The 12,800-nt window shown below is 43.8% G+C and overlaps 2 protein-coding genes across 4 annotated transcripts; one reads left to right on the forward strand and one right to left on the reverse strand.

Moving 5' to 3' along the window:
- The first annotated feature begins 297 nt into the window (after nt 1–297).
- LOC136494074 (ubiquinone biosynthesis protein COQ4 homolog, mitochondrial-like) lies at nt 298–1,938 on the forward strand. Of its 2 annotated transcripts, none has more exons than XM_066490213.1 (3): nt 298–485; nt 589–790; nt 1,264–1,938. In XM_066490213.1, the coding sequence occupies exons 2-3, from the start codon at nt 611–613 to the stop codon at nt 1,765–1,767; spliced, it is 684 nt and encodes a 227-aa protein (XP_066346310.1). In that variant the 5' UTR covers nt 298–485; nt 589–610; the 3' UTR covers nt 1,768–1,938. The 2 variants fall into 2 exon arrangements, with proteins under 2 accessions (XP_066346310.1, XP_066346311.1); XM_066490214.1 differs by having other exon boundaries at nt 607–790.
- A 238-nt stretch (nt 1,939–2,176) lies between these two features.
- On the reverse strand, nt 2,177–12,433 carry LOC136494075 (vacuolar protein sorting-associated protein 41 homolog). Of its 2 annotated transcripts, XM_066490216.1 has the most exons (19): nt 12,024–12,431; nt 11,238–11,507; nt 10,972–11,151; nt 6,968–7,231; nt 6,721–6,853; nt 6,532–6,622; nt 5,532–5,634; nt 5,002–5,105; nt 4,767–4,860; nt 4,536–4,691; nt 4,383–4,445; nt 4,225–4,290; nt 3,903–4,103; nt 3,698–3,775; nt 3,499–3,618; nt 3,309–3,389; nt 3,141–3,226; nt 2,904–2,985; nt 2,177–2,816 (listed from the first exon to the last, which is right to left on the reverse strand). In XM_066490216.1, the coding sequence occupies exons 1-19, from the start codon at nt 12,309–12,311 to the stop codon at nt 2,421–2,423; spliced, it is 2,856 nt and encodes a 951-aa protein (XP_066346313.1). In that variant the 5' UTR covers nt 12,312–12,431; the 3' UTR covers nt 2,177–2,420. The 2 variants fall into 2 exon arrangements, with proteins under 2 accessions (XP_066346313.1, XP_066346312.1); XM_066490215.1 differs by having other exon boundaries at nt 2,177–2,985; nt 12,024–12,433.
- Between the last annotated feature and the right edge of the window lie 367 nt (nt 12,434–12,800).

Genomic DNA, 12,800 nt, shown 5'->3' on the forward strand with positions numbered 1-12,800 from the left:
CTCGCGACAGCGCGGGTGGGGCGCGCGGCGGGTGGGAGCGAGGATCATGAGGCGCAGGTTGGGCGCGCGACGAGCGCACGGCGTGGGATGTGGCACGTGGCGGGGGCAGGCGGTAGCAGTGAGACCTAGTGGGGTGCGCGGCATCCGGACAGACGGACACCGTGGCATTATCGTATTACTTATGGATCTATCAACAATAAAAACGTTGGTAGTAGTTACTGAAGATTAGCAAGCTTCAAATAAGGGGTCGAAACAGGGCCTTGATCACCATTTTGAGGTCCACTAAAACAGATCGGAACCATTGGTTCCATTACCCTGCGGCCTGCCGGGATACTCTCGTAGTCTCGTGGCTCCCGTCCCGCCGTGCCCTCGCGTGCGCGCTGTCTCTCCGGCGGGGACGACTGGACGGCCGACGCCGCCGCCGCCCCACCCCAGGTGCCGAGGCTTCCATCCCCGGACTTCCGCCGGCGACGAGAACCCACTAGGTACGCCCACGGCCCACCCCTTCTCTTCCTTTTCCTGCTATGCAAAACCGAGCACCCAAACCCAAGCAATTTTGTATTCGGATCTGACCTAATCAAATTACAGACGTCTTGATGCGTGTAGAGCCATGCTGGGCGCGCGTGTGCAGCTGAAGGGGTGGCAACAGGCGGCTGTTGCATTTGGTTCTGCGTTTGGGGCCTTGCTTGACCCAAGGAGGGCTGATCTTATAGCTGCTCTTGGAGAGACTACTGGGAAGCCAGCGTTTGAGCGTGTGCTGCAACGAATGAAGAACAGTGCAGAAGGCAGGGTAAACACACACTGCCCCCCTCTTTTGTGTTCTAGTTGTCCTAGACCATTTATGGCCGTGAATTCCTTGATAGCTTTCGGCAATAGCAGGTTTTGTAAATCATATGCAGAATTACCACATTAGTGAAACACAGTTGTCTATCTGATCTGAGAATGAAATTACGCAACAATTGCCAACTTGACGTTACTCTGTTACTAGAATGGTTGTGAATACTGTTTTCCCCATTTTCCCTGGATGTTTTAGCAAGCTGATGTAATCAAAGACACATCTGATTAGGTTACTGGTTTGTGATTAAGCATGTTGTGGTCAATTGCTGTATTCTACTACATTAATTTCCATAGTATCATTGGTTTACCAATTTCATGTGCAACTAAGACATGCCAAAATAAAAACTCATGTCAACTTGCAGTTATGTTCTATTGTGGCCTAGATTTCTCCCCTCGTCCATGTTACTGACAGACTTGTTCCTCCAGGAAGTTCTTATGGAGCGTCCTCGCGTTATATCCTCACAGGTTTCCCATGCCTGGGACATGCCTCAGAACACATTTGGTGCGGCATATGCTCAGTTCATGGGATCAAGGAACTTCTCACCAGATGATCGCCCGCCTGTCCGTTTCATGGACACTGAGGAGCTCGCCTACGTCGCAACGCGTGCTCGTGAGGTGCATGACTTTTGGCACGTGCTGTTTGGCCTTCCAACAAACCTGATTGGGGAGACTGCCCTCAAGGTGATAGAATTTGAACAGATGTTCCTCCCAATGTGCATGCTGTCAGTTGTCGGGGGCTCTGCAAGGTTCAGTGAGAAACAAAGGACACTGTTTTTCCAGCATTACTTCCCATGGGCAACAAAAGCTGGTCTCAAGTGTACTGATCTGATGTCTGTATATTACGAGAAGCACTTTCATGAAGACCTGGAGGAAGTGAGAAGAAACTGGGGAATTCTACCATGCCTTAGTCCCAAAAAGAGCAGTGTATAGACTATAGACTAGCATATTCTGCATGAACTTGTATTTGTTTCATCTTTGGTTCCGTTAGTTGCCCAGTTCTTTTGGAATAACGTAATGACCTAATGTTACTGGATACTGATACGTTAGAAAGTTCGAAGTATGGTTAGCAAGTTGGTGTGCAACTCCAACTGGTTACTTTGATATGATTTTTTTTTATAACTACTTTGATATGATTTAAACCCCGAGATTTACTTCAATGCTTTTTAAGTAGTCTGACTGGTATTCTGCTTTAGTCAAGTATACCAATGGACTTCTTCAGATAGATTTAGAAGGCCATAATCCCAGCTTTACCCTCAGCTTCACGGGATCGGAGACAAACTGGAAAACCTACTCATGTAAAAATGGAGGGATGTTTAAGGAAGAACACTTCTGCATCGTGTAAAGTTAATAAACCTTTGATTATCTGGCAGACGTGGCATTACAAAAAAAAATGGAAATGCCGCACAACTTTGCTCATGCTGGTTCATCAAATTTACACAAAACTCCTCTTGCCGAGGACATGGCTTCCCTCAAAAGAATCACGCTATTGTATATGTGAAACACACGAAAAGAACACACTAATTACATGGCTCAAAACTTACAACACAACACAAGGTAATGTGTACTACCCAACACGGTATAAATTATGCAGCAGCAGTAGTGCACAATACACAGCGCATACGAGACTGGCCTGATGGGGAACCATCCTCATCGTCCGTGCCACTGTCACTATCCTGATTACTGTTTGATCTCATCGAGTCTAAACCACCTTCAAGACAAGACAGATGATATGCATGGCAGCAGTAGAACACGATGACAGATATGTCCTGGATAGGCAAAGGATCGAAGCACAAGCAACACCGGGCACCACATCTCGTTCTGGACTTGATATCTAGAGCCCGAACGCTAGATGATCTCTCATGCCCCCGAGAGGATCCATCATCAGTTCTGTTTCCATGTACCTCCTCGTCCATGCTTGCCATGTAGACACCACGCCGAGCCTCATGGTAGTATTTAACCAAAAGGTTAACACAGTCAGCCTGAACAAGGCAAATTTCGGATGGAAAATACTCAGAATTTGAGAAGATTGAAATACGGAGCAGCACAGTATAGGAAAGAAAGTTAACCTTAAGTATATCATTGCATCCATTTCGCAATGAAGTTTCTGTCCGGTAATCCGTCACAATTTTCACAAGACGATCCCGCAACCTATCAAAAGCATGAGTAAACACTCAAACCAGGGGATGACATGGTTGGATTAAAGGACCATGACAGATCATTTAGAGCATTTTTGCCAAGGTTTAAGTCATGTAAGAAATTTTGTAGCTCATAAATTTTTACGATAAATTTTGATGGAAACATACCGAGGTATTTCTAAGCCATCAGGAACCAAACTGACAATGTAAAGAGGATCAAGATTGCCAACAGTATGTTCCAATAGATTCCCTACCTGCTCAACAGTCATAGAAATTAAACTAAGAAACAAAGATGCCTCAGTCTAAGGAAGATTAAGCACCGTTTATTTCAGTTACCATTTCAGGCTTCTGGAGGCATTGTCTAATCAGTTCCTCCCACAGTTCATCATCATGTTGCTCCGTAACAAATTCAACAGCCTGTATGCATTTCAAGATTTATGTTACTGTTCAATCCCATATATCAAGTTGGCTAATATAGAACAGGGTGTCTCAGAAATGGTAATATAATGGATAAGCAAGTTAGAACCTCCTGCATGTCTTCCAGTTTGTTTATAATTGTCGAAAGAGCTTCCTTAGCATTGCCCATTCGACCAAGGACAAAAACCTGCTCCCTTACAAGTTCCTTTTGTGCAAAGATTTCATATGCCTGAATAACAATAACAAATTATCAAGCCTATAATTAACTAAAGAGAATTTTATGATGCGATTTTTGGGGAAACAATGACCTTGTCAAGCCTGTAATGCTGACTGGTTCGGAGGAAGGGTAGTAGCATCCTTGGCTCGTATTCTGCATAAAGCTCCACCTATGATGCAAACAGTTTTGACTTGCAAGTTATTGTCAAAACACAAAGCAAATGTAAAAAAACAATGGGGGGAAATGGACATGATTATTTATAAGGCCCCTATGTTAAAATGTGGCAAAAACGGTACCTGCATATCATGAAAATCCTTTCCAGCATGTATATCTATCTCAAATAAAGCATGCAAATATAGGTGTAACAAATCTCTCTTGTCACAGTTTTTACTGGTATGCAACAACTGCTCCACAACTTCATATGGGGGAATGATATCACGATGTTGGATCAGTAGGTGAACTGTTCTTTTATTATCCACTATCATAAGATTGACAACCTGTAGAATATTTAAAAAAAAGTGTTTAAGTGGAGGATATGGAAGGCTTTTTTTCTAAATCATATCACTGTAGAATGTAACTTTGTATTAGCAGCTAAATTGGACTCATCCATTTTGGTACCTTATCACGAATGGCATCATGCAAGTTGTATTTCTCAATAAACTCGAATACTTCTGGCTTCAGGAGCTGAACCAAATGGATTTAATTAGAAAGACTTTGGTATTTAAAAAAATATATTTTGAGATGCCTACAAACACATCAATTTAGGAAGTACTTACTTCAGCATAAAGAGAAAGTGCCTTTTCATATTGACCATTGATCACATACAATTCTGCTAATGCCTACATGGAACATAAGACAAAGATATCAAAGAGTGAAAGCCAATGAAGTATATATATGTCTTACATCCATTAAACGATGTCCCTCCCCACCTCTTTCAATGAATCAGTCATCGATGAGGAGTTTAGCTGTGGCTCAATGGCAGATATGACCGGTGAAGCTGAGTATAATGTCGGTGGCCAATTTTTTATAGTAGTCAAGAGAAGTTCATGGAAAGAAGGATTGGTAGTTAGAGCAACAAGGGCAACCTACACAAGAAAATCAGAATAATTACAACAGATAGTGTTAAAATTAGTAATGGAACTTACAAGTTAGCACCACACCTCATACGCAGTATCACTCAGCTGAGGATTTTCTGTAGGTATATAAGGGACCAAAACAGGAAGTTGGCGAAGATGAGCAAAGTGGAAGACCCATCTGTTGCATAAAAGTCTTGGTTAAAAAAAAGGAATCAACTAACGCAGAGGGGGAGATCCATCAACATCTCACAAACTCATCAGTGTTATACTAGACCATCTAACAAAAGGTGATATCTGTGTATCAACATGTTTTTCTAACCTCGCCCATGCTGAAGGAGATCCTCGCAGCAACTTTGGGCAGCGCTGAGCAGCTTCAGCATATTTTCTTTCAATTATCAAGTGATCAAGGTATCTTGAACCCACCTGGATTAACAACATGAATGAAACAACTTTAATGCATAAAGTATTTCTAATGTAGTTAGGTATCCTTTTGTAAGGACAGGTCCTTCTCATAGATGGGCTAAAAAATGGTAGACCTTTATATATTGGCTGTAAAACATGCCACACTTTTCGCTTTCTGAAAATACATGGGACAGTTTTCATGTATAAGATAAAGGAAAGTGAGACAGTTTTTCTTTTATCTGCATTAGTAGGGACAGTTTTCGTGACACTCTTTAAGAGTCTGTAAAATGACCTGATTTGAAAGGAAGCATCTATTTGTGCATATAGAGGTCTCATTTCTTGAAGAATAGCTAACCATCATCTTAAATATGGTATAATAACCAATACCAAGATTAGCCCAATCATCATGAGAGCTATTTAACAGTGCACACTATTTCTCTAGTTCACCTCATCAAGAAGCTCAGTGCGTCCTTGCCCTGCCTCAACTGCAGCCAATGCTTTTTCATGGCAACCATGTTGAAGAAGCCAAGCAATATGATCTTCAGCATCTCTAATCAGAAGGTGCACACTATATCAGTCATGGGATTATTTTGGGGGAAATTTTGCCACAGGACACTCAAAACACCTTACTTTTACTGAAAGACATTGGAAAAACTGATTTTTGCTGCTGGACACTACAAAATTGTGTATATTAGCTGATGGACATGGTTCAGTGTCCTCCGGAAAATGCATGGAAAAGATCAATTCTTTCTAACATTTGCTGGAGGTCACTAACCCGTGTCCCATAAGAAATACACACAAAGTTGTAGTGTCCAGCACCAAAGATCAGTTTTTTCGGTGTCTTTTAGCAAAAGAGACGGTTTTTGTGTATCCTGTGGAAAATTTTCCGTTGTTGGTATGGAAAGGACAGAGACTAAGAGCATCTCCAAGAGGTTCTCCATATCCTTCTAAATGCTAGGAATAGAGATTTTGGTGAAAAACTACCCTCCAACAGCTTATCTAAATGGTTATTCAAATATAGCCATCTTCTATTCCGTCTTTTTCGCTAGCCAAAAATAGAAGACGAGAATGACTCTCTAGAGTGTGCATGAGATATAAAAGAACTGTTGGAGAATGAAAAAAATGTAGAAAACGATTATTATGCAAATGACTCTCCAAATGATGATTTAGAGAGTGAGATTTAGAAAGACTCTTGGAGATGCTCTAAGCTAACTGAGTAATACCAAAGAAATTAAAACATTTAACTAACATAGCTATACCACTATAGTCAACAAGAAATGAAACAGCACTACATCCAACATTTTCTTAATTTTGTCAGTAGAGTTCAGTTCTGTATCACGATTTACTCATTCAATTTCAATTAATATAATAACCTCAAAGTGACAAATCAGATAAAATTAGATATCGTAAATTGGGGGTTAATACGAGCTCTTGTTTTGTAACAAACCTTGGCTTTGCAACCACTATGTCCTTAGGAGACACAATGTAATACAAAGGTTCATCGCCAGCAGCCCACTGTCCACCTGCATTGCTACTTCCTGAATGATAGGACAAAAGAATCAGGGTTCCTTCATTAGAAAAGTTCCCATCGATAAGAAAAGAAATGTCACTGATGTTAGAGCACAATCAATTAAACCTGAGAAAGGCACATGCGCAAGAGCATAGTCCTTTGCCTTGTAATGCTCATAACCATGAATAGGCAGAGCATCTGTAGTAATTTCATCATTTTTCCATGATACAAGATGTATTTCTGGACGCTGTGCAGTTCCCTGCAAAATGTTAGAAACGTAACAAGAACATCAATCTCAGAAGCATCATTTTAGAAGCAAAGGTATATGGTATACAATGCAGATGTAACAGATATTTAGAGGTATGATGATTACCTGTCGTGAAGTAACAGAAGTACTAAATGTTTTCTCTTTTTCATCCTCGTCAGGAATATAGGCAAGTACGACTAAAAGGTCACCAAATGGAGCAATCCCAGATATGTGGTAGCCTGTTTGGAATGAGCCCACAATGTCCACATACTTCTCAGAACTAGCTGTGGTGATAGTCCTTTGTAGGCCATTGAGTCCCTGAGATAAATCTGTTCGAATCGCTGCAATCTTGACACTTGTTCCCCATCCAATAACTAAGACTGTATCATCCTAAGTAGGCAAAGATCAGTTAACACAGCATGTACTTTTACATCAAACTATAAGAAAAGGAAATTTTAGAGGTATGTCTTGGGAGTCAGACACGCTAACAATGTGAATAATTTCATATCAACCAGAAAATAACATGGTTACCATGCTCCTTGACACAATTTAAAGTATGATCAATTCATTAAAAATGGGACCATAGCAGGTCCCAAGCCCTGGTAAAGGAGGAGGGTTGTGTTAGGCGTGGCGAGCCAATGTAAAAACTTAGCCACTTAAATGGAGATGAAACCCGAAAGAAAATCGTTGGGGCGTAACCCTCTTAGCGACGCGCCATATCGGAACCCGGGTATGGTGTTAAATGGGCAAGGGCCGGGTCGTCACCCCCGTGACGCGTCGTGTCGTGATCTGGGCATGGTGTCAAGTAACTAAGGATCGGGTCGTCGCTTCCTTAGTGGCGCGCTACATCGACGCCCGGGTGTAGTGAAAAATGAGCAAGGGTCTTCGCATCAGAGTTGACGGGTGAGTCGACGGGTGCGAAGGGTAAGGAAGCTAGTCAAACCAACTAGGATCCGTTTAGGTAGTTGGAATGTAGGATCACTTACAGGTAAGTTAAGAGAATTAGTTGATACCACGACTAGGAGACGTGTAAATATATTATGCGTTCAAGAGACTAAATGGAAGGGTCAGAAGGCGAAGGAGGTGGACAATACAGGTTTCAAGCTTTGGTACACAGGGACAGTCGCGAATAGAAATGGAGTAGGAGGTTTGATTGATAAGAGCCTCAAGAATGGTGTGGTGGGAGTGAGAATGCAAGGAGATAGGATTATCTTAGTCAAGCTTGTCGTTGGTGATATGGTCTTGAACGTAATTAGTGCGTATGCCCCCCAAGTAGGCCTCGACGAGAGTGCTAAGAGACAGTTCTGGGAAGACTTAGATGGCCTGGTTAGAGCTATACCTAGTAGTGAGAAGCTTTTTATAGGAGGAGATCTTAATGGGCATGTAGGTACTACAAGCGCAGGTTTCGAGGCAGTTCATGGAGGTTTTGGGTATGGTAGTAGGAATCAGGAGGGGGAGGAAGTTCTGGACTTCGCGGTAGCTTTTGACCTGATGATAGCCAACACTTTCTTTAGAAAGAGAGAATCTCATCTAGTGACCTTCAGTAGCGGACAACACTGTAGCCAGATTGACTTTGTCCTCGCAAGAAGAAAGGACAAACGAGCATGCTTGGATTGCAAGGTGATACCAGGGGAGTGTGTTGTTTCTCAACATAAGCTTTTGGTGGTAGATTTTCATTTTCAGGTGCGTGCCCATAGGGATAAACAAGCTAAGATTGAAAGAACAAAATGGTGGAAACTGAAAGGGGAGACGTCAGGGGTATTTAAGGAAAGGGTTATCAAAGAGGGCTCTTGGAAGGAAGAAGACGACATAAACAATATGTGGGACAAGATGGCAACCAACATTCGGAAGGTAGCCTCAGAGGTGTGTGGAGTAACCAAAGGAAGGGGACGCGAGGATAAAGATAATTGGTGGTGGAACGAGGAAGTCCAAAGGGCTATTAAGGAGAAGAAAGAATGCTATAGACGCTTGTACCATGACAGGAGTGTGGACAACATAGAGAAGTATAAGGTGGCAAAGAAGACTGCAAAGCGAGCTGTAAGTGTGGCAAAGGGTAGAGCGTACGAGGATCTTTACCAACATTTGAGTACGAAGGAAGGAGAGAGGGACATTTATAGGATGGCTAGGGTTCGTGAGAGAAAGACACGGGACTTCAACCAAGTTAAGTGCATTAAGGATGAAAGGGAGCATCTCTTGGTAAAGGAGGATGAGATCCGACATCGATGGCAAGAGTATTTTGACAAATTGTTCAATGGTGAGAATATGGACACAACCTTTCAGTTAGATGACTCTTTTGATGACACCAATAGACGCTTTGTGCGAAGAATCCAAGAATCTGAGGTCAGAGAGGCGTTGAAAAGGATGAAAGGAGGTAAGGCGATGGGACCGGATAGTATCCCAATCGAGGTGTGGAGATGCCTCGGGGACATAGCTGTAGTATGGTTAACTAAGCTGTTCAACCATATTTTTCGATCGAACAAGATGCCTGATGAGTGGAGGAGAAGTATATTGGTACCGATCTACAAGAATAAAGGGGATATTCAAAATTGTACAAATTACCGGGGAATTAAGTTGATGAGCCATACTATGAAGCTATGGGAGAGAGTTATCGAGCATCGCTTGAGAGCAATAACGCGGGTCTCTATGAACCAATTTGGTTTCATGCCCGAAAGGTCAACCATGGAAGCCATTTTCTTAATAAGACAAGTTATGGAGCGGTATAGGGAGAAGAAGAAGGACCTACACATGGTTTTTATTGACTTGGAGAAGGCTTATGATAAAATACCAAGGAATGTTATGTGGTGGGCTTTGGACAAACATAAAGTCCCAACGAAGTACGTTGGGCTCATTAAGGACATGTACAGCAATGTTGTGACTAGAGTTCGAACAAGTGATGGAGACACGGATGACTTCCCGATTAGGATAGGACTACATCAAGGGTCAGCTTTGAGCCCTTATTTGTTTGCTTTAGTGATGGATGAGGCCACAAGGGACATACAAGGGGACATCCCTTGGTGTATGCTTTTCGCGGACGATGTAGTGCTAGTTGATGAAAGCCGGACAGGAGTGAATCAGAAACTGGAGTTGTGGCGGGAGACTTTGGAGTCCAAAGGTTTTCCACTTAATAGAACTAAAACTGAGTATATGAGATGTGACTTCGGCACTACTACTCGGGAGGAGGAAGATGTTAGTTTGGAAGGTCAAGTAGTGCCTAGGAAGGATACCTTTCGATATTTAGGATCAATGCTACAGAGGGACGGGGATATTGATGAAGATGTTAGCCATAGAATCAAAGCATGGTGGATGAAGTGGCGGCAAGCGTTTGGTGTCCTATGTGACAAAAGGGTACCACAGAAGCTAAAAGGCAAGTTTTATAGGACGGCGATTAGACCTGCTATGTTGTATGGTGCAGAATGTTGGCCTACGAAAAGACGACATATTCAACAGCTAAGTGTCGCGGAAATGCGTATGTTGCGTTGGATTTGCGGTCATACAAGAAGGGATCGAGTTCGGAACGATGATATACGTGAGAGATTAGGGGTAGCGCCAATTGAAGAAAAGCTTGTACAACACCGGTTGAGATGGTTTGGACATGTGCAATGGAGACCTCCAGATGCACCGGTGCGTAGTGGAATCCTAAGTCAGGATAGTAACGTGAAGAGAGGCAGAGGAAGACCGAAGTTGACTTGGGTAGAGACAATAAAAGGAGACTTGAAAGGATGGAATATAACCAAAGACTTAGCCTTAGATAGGAGTGCTTGGAAGACAGCTATTCACGTGCCTGAACCTTGATTGCTTCTGTTGGGTTTCAACTCTAGCCTACCCCAACTTGTTTGGGACTTAAAGGCTTTGTTGTTGTTGTTGTTGTTGTTGTTGATGCGTTTTTCTCTGTGTTTTGTGCCTCTGGCTAATATCCTGTCTTCCACACACCAAAGTTAAGAGCAAATATTTGACTTATTGCACATATCACCAAAACTTTCAACTTCACAAAAGTCTTTTGCTTTTGCACCCTTCTAACAATATTTTACTTATATGCTAACAAAATTGAAATTTACCAGTTGAGGTATATATGATTATATGGTTCAACTAAACTACACATAATCCATATATAGATATAAGGATATAATTACCTGCCAGACTAGGTGGGGAAGCAAGAACTCTGGTCGAGGAATGCCTTTTGGTCTCTCTATGAATGCAATTCCTTTGTCTGTCCTCATATCATGCACTTTCACCCCTGCATCGTTAGCCCAAGCAAGAAGGTCCGCCCTCCACTTCATCGAATGGATTGGCCCTTCACCATCACGCAAAACCTACATAACGATCGAGCAAGAGATGAGATAACCATTAGAGGTCACTAGATGCATCAGATCTATTATCCTAAAAAAACCGAACTTACCTTCTTATGGTAACCTCCCCAAGACTTCTTTGTCAACACAAGTACTTGGCCTGCCAAACCACCAGTAGCAAATCTTCTATAGTTCCGGGCATAATTAGGGTCTAGAGCAATTGCCTTCATGGGGCGATGGTACTCAAACTTTAGTTTTTCATCAGTGAAGAGGCTGTTTATTGCCACTGTGCCATCATCTGAGCAGCTTCCTATATATTCACCGTCCGCATCAAAACTTATGTCGTTGATAGTTGCTGTGTGTGCAGCAATTTCTTTCACCTATATACAAAACATAAATAAAGCACAATAAGATGAAACCGATGCATATTATCAGCACACCAGTGTAGCATTTCTACAGATTGAATCTACATGGGTTGACAAAGTCATTGGATCACACGCTTTAGTTTTGCATATCATGTGTCATTATTTGGCTCCATAGCTTCTGCAACCATAAGAATGTGAAATTCGAATCAGAACAATACTACAGTAGTGTGATCATTATTGCCAAAACTATATGCATCACATGGTTTCAAGCTGCGATGAAGGAAGCTAGAAGCAACCCCAGTTCTGTACATCTAGGTGTCTCCAGCAACCGTGTGAGTGTCTGCAGCCAATTCAGTTTCGGACATAAATCCCTCGAAGTTCCATCATTGAACTGGCAAGTAGTTTTGACCCAGCAAGCATAGAGGAAGCTCCGAGAGCAGTCCCAATGCCACGATCCCGGCTCCCTCCAACCCCCGCCCCCATCACAAGCCCCAATTCCGCGAGGAGAGCGCGCCCTGTGGCGAGGGGTACCTGGTTGCCCTGGAAGTCGAGGATGTGGAGGGTGCCGTTGTGGGTGCCGAGCGCGACCATGCGGTCGGCGACGGCGATGGCGGCCGCGGCGTCGATGGAGAGGATCGCCGGCACGCTCCCGCCCAGCCGCTGGTACTTGAGCCGCGGCTCCTCCTCGTCGTCGTCCTCCTCCGCCTCGTCATCGCCCACTTCCTCCTCCTCCTCCTCCTCGCGCTCGTCGTCCCCGTCGTCGCCCCCCGCGCCGTTCTGCAGCGGCGGGTGGGCGCGCCGCGCGGGCGCGGTGGACATCCTCTCGCCGCCGGCCGGCCCGCGAGATCTCCCGTTCCGAGACGATTTCCGGCGAAGCCGAGGGCCCGCGTGTAAAAATTGCTTTTGTTTCGGTGTCCGTCTATCAATGAACGCCTTAAACTAGTCGAGTAGAGTGCAGCCGAGCCGGGTCCGGGTGGCGTACACGGTCGAGCCAGATAGAAGAGGGGAGAGCCATGCGCCGGGCCTCGTGGTGGGGTGGGTCGGCGCTCGGGTCTCCGTCGGTTTCGAGTGCTGGACCGGGAGGAGTGGGTACACGTGGGCCTCCAGGAGCTTCTGGCTCGGTGGTTTGGATCGGATTGGACTGGACTGGAAGCCCAGCAATTAAGAATGTCATCGTCTCGCCATTGACGTCGTTTCTGGCTGATGTTGGCAGACACTAAAAGGCACTTGTGTCACCTAAAGAAGGTACTCCTACACAGTACACACTATGGGAAAGATCAAACACCTGCAGTTATCTACGCTAGACTC

The sequence above is a fragment of the Miscanthus floridulus genome, chromosome 11 (genome assembly GCF_019320115.1).
Source record: "Miscanthus floridulus cultivar M001 chromosome 11, ASM1932011v1, whole genome shotgun sequence".
Taxonomy (NCBI): domain Eukaryota; kingdom Viridiplantae; phylum Streptophyta; class Magnoliopsida; order Poales; family Poaceae; genus Miscanthus; species Miscanthus floridulus.

Excerpts from the sequence above, each read along its gene's own strand:
- LOC136494075 (XM_066490215.1), bottom strand. The coding sequence starts at position 12,311 with ATGTCCACCGCGCCCGCGCGGCGCGCCCACCCGCCGCTGCAGAACGGC. Across the intron at positions 4,104-4,224 it reads ATGATGCCATTCGTGATAAG|GTTGTCAATCTTATGATAGT; the intron begins GTACCAAAATGG and ends AATATTCTACAG. Across the intron at positions 3,390-3,498 it reads AACTGGAAGACATGCAGGAG|GCTGTTGAATTTGTTACGGA; the intron begins GTTCTAACTTGC and ends AAATGCATACAG.
- LOC136494074 (XM_066490213.1), top strand. The coding sequence starts at position 611 with ATGCTGGGCGCGCGTGTGCAGCTGAAGGGGTGGCAACAGGCGGCTGTT. Across the intron at positions 791-1,263 it reads AGAACAGTGCAGAAGGCAGG|GAAGTTCTTATGGAGCGTCC; the intron begins GTAAACACACAC and ends TTGTTCCTCCAG.